General features: G+C 36.8%; 1 protein-coding gene across 1 annotated transcript in view; it reads right to left on the minus strand.

Annotated features, from left to right (window-relative positions):
- Positions 1–16,179, minus strand: part of G2E3 (G2/M-phase specific E3 ubiquitin protein ligase) — a 54,303-nt gene that overhangs the window by 16,675 nt on the left and 21,449 nt on the right. The window contains exons 6-12 of the mRNA XM_005880995.2: positions 15,248–15,413; positions 8,980–9,086; positions 8,210–8,326; positions 6,533–6,657; positions 6,294–6,426; positions 3,427–3,734; positions 2,189–2,370 (exon numbers count right to left, since the gene is read on the minus strand). Of these exons, the coding sequence (XP_005881057.1) occupies positions 2,189–2,370; positions 3,427–3,734; positions 6,294–6,426; positions 6,533–6,657; positions 8,210–8,326; positions 8,980–9,086; positions 15,248–15,413 (1,138 nt within the window). The remainder of the gene's footprint in view (positions 1–2,188; positions 2,371–3,426; positions 3,735–6,293; positions 6,427–6,532; positions 6,658–8,209; positions 8,327–8,979; positions 9,087–15,247; positions 15,414–16,179) is intronic.

A 16,179-nucleotide genomic window follows, 5' to 3' on the forward strand; every position in this document is an offset into this window, starting at 1 on the left:
GAGAAATATAGTGAGACCCTCAAGGATATGAAAAAGGACCAATTAGAAATTAAGCATACACTGACTGAAATAAAGAATAATATACAGAGATCCAACAGCAGACTAGAGGATCCCAAGAATCAAGTCAAAGATTTGAAATATGAAGAAGCAAAAAACACGCAACCAGAAAAGCAAAAGGAAAAAAAGAATACAAATATATGAAGATAGTGCAAGGAGCCTCTGGGACAACCTCAAGTGTACCAACATCCAAATTGTATCTGTCTCTCCCTTCTCTTCCTCTCTGAAATCAATAAAAAAATATATATTTTAAAAAAAGTTAAGAAATCCATAGAAAAGAGGAAGTGAGACAATAAAGTTAGGCTTAACAAAACTAAGCCTAACTTCATTGCCCAAGTCACACAGCTTATAGTTTAGTTATTTCGATCTAAAATCTGACTTGTATGCTTTTAACCATTAACTATACGGCTAATTAAATGAGACAATGACTAGATAGAGGAGGTTAACGGAACAAAAGTTGAATGGCTTTCATTATCTCCAAATCAGTAACATGTAAGCCAAGCTTGTCAAACTCTCAGCCCACCAGCCACCAACGAATATTTTTGAAGCCCAGCCAATATAATGGTATGTAAGAAACATTTTAATAACAATTTCATAAATTTTTACAATATCCTGTTATATATAACTAGAGGCCTGTTGCACGAAAAGATTCGTGCAATAGGCCTTCCCTTCCCCTGGCTGCCGGCACCGGTTTTCCTCCGGAACCCGGGATCCAGGCCTTCGCTCCGGCTGGAGCTGCCTTCAAGCCTTCGCGCCGGAGCCGTCAGTCTTTACTGCGACACTTCGCGCCTGTGTATGCAAATTAACCGCCATCTTTGTTGGCAGTTAATTTGCATATCTTGCTGCTTACCCAATGGGAGGCGTAGTGAAGGTACGGTCAATTACCATGTTTGTCTATTATTAGATAGGATTATTAATAACAAACTACAACGTTTGCTAATTCATTTCCCTTAATTGTGTTGCATTCATTTCCCTTATTCTTCTTACGCACAGGCGCACCATTTGTTTCCACTAATACTAGCAGCAAATATTTAGCAGCTGATTGCCATGTCTTGGACTGACTTGTTTGGTGTGTACAACAGGAAATATTTCACTTTCGGAGAACAAGAAAAATAGGTTTATTTGTGTTACATTTATTAATTTGTGCAGTTATTCAGTGTTGGATTATTTTATGTTAACCATTACTCACTTATCTCAGCCCTTTGTATTCAGCTTGTCTCTATCAAAATAAGCCTACATTTCTATGAAAATTGGAACTTCTGGTTTTTTTGCAGGCCACATAAACTTAAACCTTGTTTTTTTGGCCCGTGTTAGCCTTTGAGTTTGACATGCCTGATGTAAGCAATGATCCTTATGCAGCCAGCATACGATAACTAAATTGAATTTGTACATGTAACATGTGCAGTATAGGTCTCAATAAATGTTAACTCTTTTTAGGTGGGAACATTGAGTCTACCCACTAATTTCCACATGGAAAAAATTCAACCTAGCACTCATAACTCCCTATAGGAGGAATTACAAGTTTTTTGACTGGTAAACTAAGTCCTTGCTCTCTTCAGATCCACTGCCTTGCAGGAAAACATACTTTTATCTGCTCTCTAGCATGAAACAAGAAACCTGCTTTATATTGTCTCCGGCAGGACAGATAAATCCATCTAGTTCTGAGAAATGTTAACTAGCCATTTTGAGCACAGACTGAAGTCACATTATCCAATTGGTTTTATCAATATTAAACTTGGCACTTTGATCTCTAGCTGTCTGACCTTTAAATCTTTTATTATTATTATAGAACAAACATTTATTTCCCGGGGTTTTGGAGGTTGAGAAGTCCAAGATAAAGGTAGGTGCTGGCAGACTTGCTGTCTGGTAAGAGCTACTTCCTGGTTCATAGATGGCTGTATTTCAGTTTTGTCTCTATGTAGTGGAAGAGGTAAGGGAACTCGCCGGTGCCTGTTTAATAATCACATTATACATCTATCTTTTAACTGGTTGTGTACTCTGCTGATAAACAGAAATATTGATACCCCTTAGGTACTCCACAGAATATTATTACTCTATTGTGGATATAGTATTTATATTCAAATCTACTTAGAATGTAGTCTACATTTTAATAAACATGCACATTTCTTACCCTGATTAAAATCTGTGCCACATCAAAGTCTGAAACATCATCTAAAGTTGGAAAGGTATTTTCTGGTCCAAAAACAAGGCAGTTAAACAAAGTTTTAGAAAAAAAACCAGGTGAAGGACCACCATGAGCCAAAGAAATGGCAAGCATTTTGCCAGCTTCATAGTAATGATTCTCTTTCAGAGCTGTAAATAGATGGAAATACATTAAATACACGTCTATTATTATTATACATCATATATAATAAATACATCTATAATAAATTAAAAATAATCTAAGCATTAGATAAATGGGAAAATAACAATTCATAGAAGCTATAACATGTATAAAATATAAATTTCACCTAAAACACACAAAATTTCTTTTTTCTGAATATAAAGTAATAACTTACTGTAGAAAAAAAATACAGAAACTCTTAAAAAAACACACCTATAAACCCAAAATGCCTTGAGTTAACATTATTAATTACTTAAATATTTTTTTGAGTTTATAATTAAATTGTGGGTAGTATATATAGTACAAATGATCTTTGGTAGTTTCTCAATTATTTCAATCATGCTTCAGGTAATAGCAAAGAAGTTCTAGAGAATATATAGGAAGGAATTTAAATGGACTGAAATGTCTTCTCACTTTCAAATTTCCTATATTATAGCAAAAATGGTATAAAAGTTACTAAAAAAGAATGCTAGAATTAACCAGAGTTTTGAGATTCCTGTTTTAATCATATTAATTCCTCCGTAGAAATAAACACATGAAAGTATCATATACATAATTGAGTAAGAAAAATTCTTGAAAGCAAAAATACATTTAAAAATCTGTTACATGTGGACCAGAAAATTATGTTATAAAATTAGTAGGTTGTGAAGAAACGTGCCAACTGCAATTTACAAATGTCTGAACAGGAAGGGCTCCGATAATCATCCATCCATTTGCCCACTCTATTCAAATAAAATTAGAATGAATATAAAATACATTTTTAAGAAGTTGCAGTTAATTATGGAATCATTATCAAGCAGGATATTGCTATAAAGAAATTAAGAACATTCTTAAAGAAAATATTTCACCACAAAATTTGCTTTTAAAACTATTACTGCCCCACCCTCATTTTTCTGTGATTCTATCAGTATTTTATTAACAAAGTAAATTATACATTTTTACCACATGTATTGAATATCAATTTTAACCAGCCATTTCTTCCTTTACACATGGTATATGCAGTATGTACAATAATAAATAATTACCTTGAGAATTTAGGGACAAGTTCTTTGACAAGGACCCTTCAAACAATGGTGAGTTCTCAAGATGTTGCATTAAAAGACTTAGGAATTCTTGCTTTGATCCAGGATGCTCTGTTCCAAAATTATCATTTTCATTAACATATGCAACTTCAATTGTGTATGCAGGATTAAACTTTTGATTTCTGAATCCATTTAAGGCACTATTCCAGATATCGGCTTTGTTGATATATAATCTTTTTGTTTTTTTAGTAATTTGAAATCCTAGCTCTATAATTATTGTTGAAATGTCTCTCCTAAATTTGTTGCCTTGCCTATAAAACATGAATTTAAACACAGAGGTAAAGACTCTAAAATGCTTTAAGTGACATGGCAATATACAGTTAAAAAGAAACAAAAAAAGATTAAAAGAAAGTTCTTCCCATCTCTCACCCAAAAGCAGACAATGCTGCCACTGGAACCCAAAACAGTTATTTAATAACTTTAGTTCAAAATTATTGATTCTCTTTCCCCAATATCCTACCAAATTAGAATAATCTAATGTCATAACTGATTTATGAGAATGTTCATAGATGATGATCTCAAATTTGATCAATTCAGTAGATTTAGGTATAAGAAAGAGTAAGAATCTCAAACTCTGACCTTTCTGGCCAATGACTACTACACACTTATTAAACTGTATCTTATTTTGCCGAAACCGGTTTGGCTCAGTGGATAGAGCGTCAGCCTGCGGACTGAAAGGTCCTGGGTTCGATTCCGATCAAGGGCATGTACCTGGGTTGCGGGCACATCCCCAGTAGGAGATGTGCAGGAGGCGGCTGATTGATGTTTCTCTCTCATCGATGTTTCTAACTCTCTATCTCTCTCCCTTCCCCTCTGTAAAAAATCAATAAAATATATTTAAAAAAAAAAACTGTATCTTATTTCATAGTTACTAGATCCTTTAAAAAAATAAAGCAAACATAGTCTCTGCTTACTATACAAGAGAACTATATGTTTAAGAAATTACAATGTATTTTTAACCATAAAGTTAACAGTAGAACTAATATTTTAAAGAGAATTTGCAACCTTGCCTCAGTTTTTCCATCTGTAATTGGTATTGATGTACTTAAAATGATCCTGTTTGGGGCAATGTCATTATCATCTTTATACATTAAGTATAAATTTTTCCCATCCTAAGATGTTATAATGTCCCAATGTGGGCCAGGTTTTGTTTTTTTCTTTCTTCACACAATCCCCTACCATAGTCATTAACCCGGGTTGAATGAAATCAAAATCTTTTGGAAGATAATCCTTCAAAAATAAACTGTCTTGTTGCAAGTTGATTCCTTGCTCCTGTCTGGACTGGAAATACTATGTTGTTCTTCTAAACATGATGGCATATTAGAGCAGGTGCAAGGACTCAAACTTCCCTGGCATAACATCTTTAGAAACCTAAACATTAAAATTATTTAAAACTAACATGAACATCTTTTTTATACTAAAAATCCTATATAATAGAGGTAATATGCAAATTGACCATCACACCCTTGCACAAGATGGCTGCCCCCATGTGGTCAAAGATGGCCAGCAGGGGAGGGCAGTTGGGGGTGACCAGGCCTGCAGGGGTGGGCAGTTAGGAGCAACCAGGCTGGCAGGGGAGGGCAGTTGTGGGCGATCAGGCCAGCAGGGGAGGGCAGTTGGGGGCGATGAGGCCTGCAAGGGTGGGCAGTTGGCGGCAACCAGGCCTGTAGGGGAGGGTAGTTGGAGGTGACCAGGCCTACAGGGGAGGGCAGTTAGGGGCAACCAGGCCCACAGGGATCAGGCTGAAACCACCAGTCGAACATCCCCCGAGGGTTCCCATATTGGAGAGAGTGCAGGCTGGGCTGACACCCCACACCCCCCCGCCCCTGCACAAATTTTGTGCACCGGGCCTCTAGTATAAAAATATTTGTAACAAATTTTCAGTTAATACAGTGGTATTTTAAAACAGCAATTCTTCACTTCTTAAATAGTATCACTTCTATTTGCAAATCTAGTTATCAAATATTTTCACAAAAATTCTCTTGTCCTTCTAAATTTTAACTTGGTATTATTTTTAATAAGAAAGTACTTCCTCATGCTTAGCTACTAATATTACTTATGTCTATTTTTTCCCTATTGGCAACAACAAGGCTCTATGAACTTTCTTTTATTAAGCTATACATATACTTAAAAATCCTAACTTCAGTTGGACAAATACCTGACACAGTATGAAGATGTAATTCTAGTCTTATTTAAATGGTTAAGAATGATTTTCAAAGTTACTCATTTTGCTGTCTTATGAAAAGTTAGGCATTAACAAAAAAATACTTGTCCATATGCCTTAAGCTTCCTACACAGATGACATTTTATCCGATACTTACAGTGAGTATTATAGTATTAAGCAAATGATTACAAAATAAAAAAGTTAACTCTATATTAAATATAATTCCTTTTTTTTTAACAAAGTAACATGATATTCATGTTATTTAATTTCCTGTCTAACTCTATAACCAAATAACAGTTTAAGCACACTTTCCAAATATGTGTTTTCAAAGTATCTTGAAAATTATCTACAATAAAAATGTGTTCTACATCATGAGCCCATATACAATTAAATACTAAAATTATTTTACATACATTCTTTCTATTTCCAGTGCAATATGATACTTTATATTCTAGTCTATCCTGTTTCATTTTCTTTTTTAAATGCTGATTGCATGATTTCATGATCAAATGTTGGGTCCTGCTGTTTGAAAAACATTCTTCCAGACTACTGTAAAGATCAGCTAGCATTCTAAGTGTATACAGCTACTTCCTATTCATTTTTTCAGAATAGAGTTTTATATTTTTCTCCAATTCAAAATACACACCTCAGCAGATCTTTTTGCTGGGCTCCAGGTGACTGTCTGGGTAATTTAGGTGACGATTCTTCCAACAAGCAATCATTTATTCCAACATTGTTAGTGTTGGGTAATGTATGTTTTTTGGCTTTTTGGAAACCCCCTGCAGATTTAAAATCCAGTGTGAGCATAACAGAAATATAGGTAGAAACTTTTAAATAATATGCATTTAAATAAGAACATCTTTATTCAAAATTACAAAATGTTACCTGAGTTGTAGGTAATACCTCTACAGTCCAAACACTCCCAATTTTGTTCCCACGATCGTAGTGAGGAACAGGCTAAATGTGTTCCACTAGAACCACAAGATTGACAACGCTTTATTTCCCATTTGCTGAGGAGATAAAGAGAAGCAAATATTGACATTTTGATATTAACTTAGTCAAATTCCCACACTGCCACAGGCCTCACTGTCCACCTCACACACAAAACAAACCCAAAGGAAGAAAAATAGATTATCTGCGTTGTTACTCCATTACTTTTTCTTAAAGAATATTTTTCTATTTCATTATTTATGTTTAAAATTTTCTTCATTAAATATTCTCTAAGTATCAACATGTATATGAACATGCACATACACAAAGAATATAAACATCAGAAAGACTATGATTAAAGAAGGGAAAAAATTTTTTTTTTTATATTTGGCAATTACTATGCTAGTGTATCTGATATGGAAGAGGCATTCAGTAAATATATTACCTTACCTAACATATTATCTTTCTTATCCAAGATGAGGAATTATTTCCTACAAAATGCTTGCTCAGACAATTCAGGTATTGTGCAGCTCCTCAGGACTCAGACTCATTACCAAGCCCATATTTATTCTCTCTCTTATCAGTTTCCTCTCAGCCAGGCTGACGGCTGCCAGCACAGCGGTGGTGGCGGGAGCCTCTCCCACCTCCTCAGCAGCACTAAGGATGAATGACTGCAGCTTAGGCCTGCTCCCTGCTGGCAAGTGGACATCTCCCGAGAGCTCCTGGGTTGCCAGAGGGATGTCTGACTGCCAGCTTAGGCCTGATCCCCCGGGGAGCGGGCCTAAGCCAGTAGGTGAACATCCCCCGAGGGGTCCCAGACTGTGAGAGGGCACAGGCCGGGCTGAGAGACACCCCCCGCCCCAGTGCACAAATTTTTGTGCACCGGGCCTCTAGTGTTAAATAAGTAATCAATATAAAATTAAGATATTTTCACTTATTTTTTCTTAACTGTTATAGGCTGGATTGCGTCTCCCCAAAATTCATATGTTGGAGTCCTAACACCCAGTATCTCATAATGTGACTGTGTTTGGAGATAGGGCTTTTAAAGAGATAATTAAAATAAAATAAAGTCAAATGGGTGGACCCTAATCCAATATGCCTGGACATAGAAAGAGGGACAATCATGTGAAGTTATAACTAGAAGGGAATCATGTGCAAGTCAAGGAGAAGTTTCAGAAGAAGTCAAATCTGTGGATACCTTTATCATGGACTTCTAGCCTCTAGAACTGTGAGTAGTAGAAACAAATTTCGATTATTTAAGGCATCTTGTTTGTTGTATTTTGTATGGCAGCCCTACTAAGATACATACTATGTCTTCAGTGTGTATTTGTTACAACACCTCTAAATTGGGAACAGCTACACTTCAAGAGTTCAATAGTCACATGTGCCTAGTGGCTACCATATAGGACCAGTGCAGCACTAGAAAATAGAGCCTCACAAAAATGCACCAAGAAAATAAGTTGCAATTATGCTGAGTGCAATAATTTTTCTGTAAACAGATGTAAATATAAAATAAAGTTAAAACTTCAAACATCCTAAGAGCAAATACATTTCACTAACTATAACTCTGCTTTCTAAGCTGAAGGTTTCAATAAGAACACGAATTAAGCACAAGTGAACTTCCCAGTATACCTATTAGGCACATTATAGTCTCGCCCTTCCTTGCAACGACATCTTCGTACATCACAATGCTCATAGTGCTGCAGAAGCTCTTGATAAGCATTTTCTTCTAATTCCCAAGATGCATCTCTGTAAATGAAGCAAGACATAAAATATACTTTGACCTAAAATGTTACATTAAAGGGTTGGTAATGAACCTAAAAATAAAAATTTTTCACATAATAGTACTCAGGAATGAGGCTAAAATTTGTTTTTTAAGATTAATCATTCTCTTCAAGATATAAATCCTTTAGTGTCATTTTAGCCTACATTTAGTCTCACAGTGAATTTTCAAATGCTAACTGAAAAATTAAGCAGAAATTTTCTAACTTACATTTTTAACATTTCACCTCCATTTATTTCAAGTTTAGTACCATTATTTCAGGATTCCTCATCTTTAAGTACTAACAAAATTCTTATTAGACATTTTAAATCACATCTTGATTCTCTTAATTTATACATACCATTTTGAAGTCTACTATACTTGTGTATAAATCAATTAACATTATATACAACTGAGGTGTTTATTCAGAGACTATAAATCAACTAATGAGAATTTAAGTCACAGTCCCTGCTCTCAAGAACTAGCAATCTGGGGAGAAAGAGGAGGTGGCAGGGGCTGCTTTACATTTCCCCATCTGAAGTGGCTGCTTCTCCATCATTACATAATCAGACATAAATGACTATTTTCACTGTTATTAAATCCTATTTATAAAATATCTTTTGTCAAACATGGTACTCACTTTTCAGGAATATGAATTCCCATTCTCAACATCTCTTTCTGAAATATGTCACTATTATTGCATACTGTGCACCTAAAGAAAAACACTCCTGCATTTATTGCTTGAACCTGTAGTAAAAATAGAAAATCTTTAATAATTTAAAAATATATTAGGTTATGAACTTTGTAACTAACAACACATGTGCTACTTTTCACTCAATATATAATGAAATCTTATTTTGTACACTAATGGTTCTCAAACTTTGATAAACTACGTTATCCCACTGCTAAAATTTGGAGATCTTTTTCCCAATTGCCAAAAAAAATTAAGCTAATGAATTGACTGTTCTTAGCTTTACTATATATTCACCCATACATTCCTCTTAACCTTTGGTGTCTAATATCATTTCTGTTCCCAAATATTGTGTTGGCCATGTCTATGAATAAAATAGTAAAAATCTTGAGTTACTTCATCTAGGAAATATCTATATATATAAAAGGCTAAGCGACTGTCTGACTGGCTGGTAGGTATGATGCACACTTACCACCAGAGGCAGACGCTCAACACAGGAGCTGCCCAGTGACAGCAACTCCCACACTCCGGGACCCCTCAGAGGATGTCAGAGAGCCGGTTTCCGCCAGATCCCCGCAGGCCAGGCCAAGGGACCCACTTGTCAGAGGGACCCAGCTCACTCCCCAGATGTCCTTCGAGCCATGCTGATACCCCAGGTGAGGCCAGCCAGGGAGGGACCACTGGAGGTCGACTCCAAGGCATTTCCAGCCCATCTCGCCCAGTCCTGCCCTGCTGGCCACCCTATAATTAATTTCCTTTCAATGTGCACAAATCTGTGCACCAGGCCACTAGTATTTCAATAAGTGCTACATAAAAAGTATCCTTGGTTCTATTTTTAACTCACTCTGTTAGTTTTCTTCCTAAGAGGGAGAAGTATAAAACCTATTCTCACTCTTCAGTTACTACAAATACAAAGGCAGCAGGCAGAGGGGAACAGAAAACTATAACTCAAACTAATAGCACTCCTTCATTAACAAATATTTAATCCCTACTATATAGACACCAAACACTATGCTATGTACCAAAAACAGAAATGTAAAATGACTTATGAGTAGGCATACAGTATACAATTCTGATATAGTGTACAAGTTTTTTTAAGTATATACATGGAAGAGAGAGGAAGAAGTACCTCAGTCTATATAAGAGCCTGACAAAACTGTCAAAGCTAATTTTGGAAGAAGACACAGGAGTCTGCCAGGAAAATGGGACAAAAGATATTACAAAACTAGAAAATAGCATATATCAAATCAAGCATATATCAAAACAAGTAAGCACATGTGATTAGAAAACTAATTAATAAACTTAGGATGACAGGCTGGCCATAGTGAACTAAGTAAGGAGGCTAAACAGGTAAATCAAAACCGATAGTGTGAAGAAATTATAGGAAATAAGGCATGCAGGAGAAAGACCAGCTCAGTAAGCTCCTACAAAAGTCTAGTTAAAATAGAGGGAGAGAACAGCAACGAAAAAGTACACACAAAAATATCTATTAGGTAGACCTGACAGACTTGGGTTCGGGAATGATTTTCGGATGGTGAAGAAAGAAGTTAACAAATAGGAGCCCAGGTTCAAACTACTACCAAGTAACACACACACACACACCCATGTGGTAGGAAAGCAACAAGTTTCTGAAATCTAAACCTAAAGGGTCTGCAAGCAATTGTAATACATACTAAATATAGGATGTGATACAAAAAGTAAGTGTCTAGTATGGAGGAAAAAACACCAGAGGGCATATGGAAGATACCAAGACCAGAACAATGAAGGAGAAATCCAAAATGAACAAGAATAGTGACAATTCTCTACATAGCCAGAGTGAAAGGTTTCCATTAATTTTAACATGTTTTTATTGATGTTTTTATTTTTCAGAGAGGAATTGAGAGGGAGAAGACAGAAACATTGATTGACTTGGCTGCCTCCTGCATAGCCCCCACCGGGGATCTAGCCTGAAACCCAGAACTGGGAATTGAACCCCCAACCTCTTGGTGAATGGGTTGATGCTCAACCTCTTAGGAACACCGGCTGGGGTCCATTAATTTCTTTTATATTAACCTATAGTCTCTCCTCACAAAATCCCAATGTATAATATAGCATTTGTAGTGGTAAAAACAATGAAATTTTTGCATAGGTTTTTTTCAAAATTTTGCATTCTATTGCATTAAGTTTGTTCTTCCTTTGACTCTTTTATATTAATGAATTCAGATATTTAAAATAATTATTCAGGTATTATTGTAGCTATCTAGATAGGGCAGATTCCATTTATTATTTCAGTTAAGATTCTAGTACTAGGGTGGAAAAGCCACTGGAACTCCTATAGAGAATATGAATGAACTCCAGTCAAGTAACAATTGCTTATTAATACTTATATCATAGACAGGTATCCATGTGGCTGTATTTTTGTTGTTGTTTAATCCTTACCCGAGGGTATTTTTTTCCATTGATTTTTAGGAAGGGGGAGAGACAGAGATAGAGCAACACTGATGTGAGAAAGACACATGGATTGGTTGCCTCCTGCATGGGCCCTGACTTAGGGCCAGAGATCGAGCCTGCAACCCAGGTATGTGCCCTTGACCAGAATCAAACCTGAGACCCTTCAGTCCTCTAACCACTGAGCAAAACTGTCTTAGGGCTAAACTGGTTTTCTGTAGAGGTTCCTTGTTAGTTGAAAATGGAAATGATGTAATTTAAACAATAGCTCAAATATTGGATTTAAGAATTACAGTTTAATAACATCTACTATATAGAAATAAAACAGTATAGTGGTTAATAGTATGAGCTCTGAAAATAGTCTGGATTCAATGGTTGCCTCCAATAGGGATTGAGGTAAGTGACCTTGACCAGAATCAAACCCCAGACCCTTAGTCCTGAGGCCGACACTCTATCCACTGAGCCAAACCAGCTAGGACTTATTTCTACGTTTTAATGACAGAATTAGAAACTTGGTATCTTCAGAGTGTTCACAAAAAGCCTGGTGAATACTAGGTCAAGTTTGAGAACCTCTCTCTGATTCATTATTAACACACTAGAGGCCCGGTGCACGAAATCCGTGCAAGGGGAGGGTCCCCAGGCCTGGCCTGCAATCATGGCCGATCTGCCCCAGCTGCCGGCAGCGGCCCCCTCCACCCCCGCCGCCCTCTGTGTGTGGGGCAACCAGCAGAGTGATCAGGGCACTGGCACCACCTGTGTCTGCCACCACCCAACCCCGGTTCCCAGTTCCTCATCAGGCGATTGGAGCCTGCCGGCTGGGGGTAGGGAACAAGAGGTTGGCTGGCAGGCCCCAATTGGGCAATCAGGGCCTGCAGGCTGGGGGCAGCTCCTGCATTGAGCGTCTGCTCCCTGGTGGTCAGTGCGCATCATAGCCGACCGGTCATTCCGCCATCCAGTCGATTTGCATATTATACTTTTATATATATAGATATATAGAGAGATAAATGAGGCAAATCTTATTTGTCTTGAAAAATAACATACTGTTACAAAATTAATAAGATACATTTGGCAGCAATTACATTCATCCAAATACAATTAAGATAAATTACTTTTTAAAGATTCTCATAGAATGTGAACTTCTTCTTCGATAGGTACAGATAACACTTCATGATGTTTATGAACTACACCCTCTGGATCCTTTCACAAACACTTATTTGTAAGAATTAACAGAATTTCTAATATTTACCCAACAAAATCGGTTCCATTTTGCCACTTTTCACTGAATAGCCCTAAATATAAATGTTCAAGGCTCATACAAAAAATTGAAAGTAATCATTTAACCTTTACTACTTTAACTACTGTTAGTACTTTTAAGACTATCATCTTAATAAAAGGCTAGTATGCAAATGGTCGTCACACCATCACACCAATCAGCAGGTACCTGAGGCTGCATGGTGCCGGGCTGGGGCGGGGGACCTGAGGCTGCACCCCCCACCCATCAGGGCTTGACAGGGGACCTGAGGCCACACCCCCACCCCGGCTCCGGGACGTGAGGCTGTGTCCCCCTCCCGGCGGGGCTAGATGGGGCTGAGGCCGGCCGAGTCTTGGTGTTGCCCAATGGGGGTGGGGCCGGCCAGACACTTCTATTATAAAGGGCAAATAGTAATATTAAAATATTTCCTCTGCCAAACCGGTTTGGCTCAGTGGATAGAGCGTCGGCCTGCGGACTGAAGGGTCCCAGGTTCGATTCCGGTCAAGGGCATGTACCTTGGTTGCGGGCACATCCCCAGTAGGAGGTGTGCAGGAGGCAGCTGGTCGATGTTTCTCTCTCATCGATGTTTCTAACTCTCTGTCCCTCTCCCTCCCTCTCTGTAAAAAAATCAATAAAATTTAAAAAAAAATGCTAGTGTCCTGGTGCACAAAATTCATGCACATTTAAAGGGAATAAATTAGATGAAATATTTTAATATTGCTATTTGCCCTTTCTCTATTAATAAGAGGCCAGGGACTGTAAAGATGCAATGATCAGAACGACTAATCAAACAGTCACTATGAGGTACATTGACCACCTCTCGATCTCTCCCTGCAGTCTGCAGGCTCCGATCGCTGAATGGCCAATGGGGAACCATGGGGAACTGGGGTGAGTGGTGGCATGGCGGGACTGGGGACTGACGTGTGGGAAGAAGATGGCCCTGATTGCAGGCTGGGCCTAGGGACCCTACCTGCGCAAGATTTTGTGCACCGGGCGTCTAGTCTATATATATAAAATCCTAAGCAACCGTTACGACTTGATGATAGCTATGATGTGCACTGACCACCAGGTGTCAGGTACTCAATGCAGGAGCTGCTCCCTGGTGGTCAGTGTGCTCCCACAGTCAACCACCCGTGGCCGGCCAACATCCCGCGGTCCCTCCTCCCGGCTGGCCAGCCCCAATCAGCCCCAATGGACCACAATTGGAACTGGGAGAGAAGGCCCCAATCAGCCCGAATCACCGGCCAGGCCGAGGGACCCCACCCATGCACAAATTCATGCACCAGGCCTCTAGTTGATATATAAGAGGATTTGCAATATCTCTTAACTTAAAAGGGAAAAAAAAGATTTGTGGATAATCTATAATCAGTAGTAACCTCCTTTTATTTTAGTAAACAATAATAAAACCCAAGGTTTAAAAAGCAAGTAAATCCTTTGTTATTTGGCATTCTATGAACTATAACTATCAGTTGGCACTTTACTACATGAATACTACATATTTAATGTTACTAATAACTGAGATTTTTTTAACTTTCAAATATCTTCTGAATAAAATAATATTAAATTGTTTAATGTCAAATTTCATGTTATTTCGTTTACTTGAAAACTTGTCATCAGGTTTGACATACAATAGGAAAGGCCTCTAACATTTAAATATCTTAGCTTATAATTACATAATCATTTCACATATCTTGGTTTTCTAAGCTTAAATATGTAAATAACTTGACAATAAATGTTTTATTTATTGTGAAACAAATAAAATCATTAGATAAATATAGATTAAAAAGTCGTATCTAAAGTATTAAAATATTAATTGTACAATTCATTAGGGTGAATTTACCCTAATGTAAAATAGGCTTCAATAAAGTTTCTATTTATTTTTTTAGATAACAATAGTTTACTTTTATTCACATCTTATTGCCATACTAAAGGTTAATTCATAAAAACATTGTTGCTACTTTTAAAAAATATATTTTTTTTTATTGATTTCAGAGACAGAAATACCAATGATGACAGAGAATCACTGACTGGCTGCCTCCCGCAAGCCCCCCACCAGGAACCAAGCCCCAACCTGGAATCGAACTGCGACCTCCTGGTTCATAGGCAGACGCTCCACCACTGAGCCATGCAGGTTGGGCCATTTTTGCTATTCTAATATCCTTTGCCTCTCATTACCTCTTACAAATTCCTACCACATAGCGGAAAGTTATATTGCAAGTTATATTAGAAGTTATACTGCAAATGGAGCACATTAAGCATTTTTTAAGCCATTAAAATATGGCTTATGAACAATTTTATACAGCAGGTTACTAAATAACATGTTACATATTAACAGATCTGTGGTACCATATGGACAATCAGATTTCCTTGATATTAAAGATGGAGTTGGCATTTTTGTCAAGAAGATATTTTAATAAAGATGTTTTAAAAAGTTACAAGTAGCATGAGCTAAAATACACATGTTAATTCTTTCCAATTTTAAATTTTAAGCAGCAAGCAACAAATTTTATATCAGAAAAGGCTTACAAAACATCTTACCTGTAAACAGTCTCTATGAAACCAAGCATTCTTACAACAAGGACTTCGTAATATGCTATAAGTTGGAATAGGCTCAATAAATTCCAAGCAAATGGTGCATGGTAAGGATTCTCTATAATTATTAGGTGTAATTATTTGAACAGGTCGATGGTTCCAACAAAATGACCTAAATTATTTAAAACCAACATCTAATAAATTACAAAGCACAATTAGGATAGCATTACAATTCACATTTATAAGAGAAACTTCCATTTCTATCTCTCTCATAACTAACCTACAACAGACTGGAACTTTGGCATTATAAGTCAGTTTCATAATCTATGAGCATGTTTAACTGAACTTTCAAAATGTGAACCTTTTGGTGGTAAGCCTTCCCTCACAGAATCTCAGCAGCTAATATTATGTTGAGAATCCTATATAAGATTGTTAGCAACAGAATACACACATCATTGCATTAAAAACTGCACAAAATTAAAGGAACTTAACATTTAAATATTTAATCATATAACAGATAAAATGAAAGTAATAACTTATTCCTAACCCACTAAATTTATTTCCATTTGTATTATCTAAACTGCAGTTTTTTTACATAGGAAAAAATCATTAAATTGGTCAAGAACACAAGGACTAAAAGAAATAAAACACTCATGATACCTAATATCAAAATTTATAAAAATTTCATGTTTACAGCTGGATTCAAGAACCAGTACTTTCAGGAGCATCCAGGGGAGCAATATTTATTTTTTGGATTCCAAATTTATATGCCTTCAATTTACACTAGAAGTAAATATGGCTCCATGAAAGAAAACTGGACTATTACTGATAAATCTAAAGAGTGATATAAAAATCTAGAATTATATAAGGTAAAAATTTTCACTGACTATGAATACACATTAACTGTTCCATATTATACTCTAGAGCTGAAAGCTAAA

This window comes from Myotis brandtii, unplaced genomic scaffold (genome assembly GCF_000412655.1).
Source record: "Myotis brandtii unplaced genomic scaffold, ASM41265v1 scaffold667, whole genome shotgun sequence".
In the NCBI taxonomy this organism is placed as follows: Eukaryota; Metazoa; Chordata; class Mammalia; order Chiroptera; family Vespertilionidae; genus Myotis; species Myotis brandtii.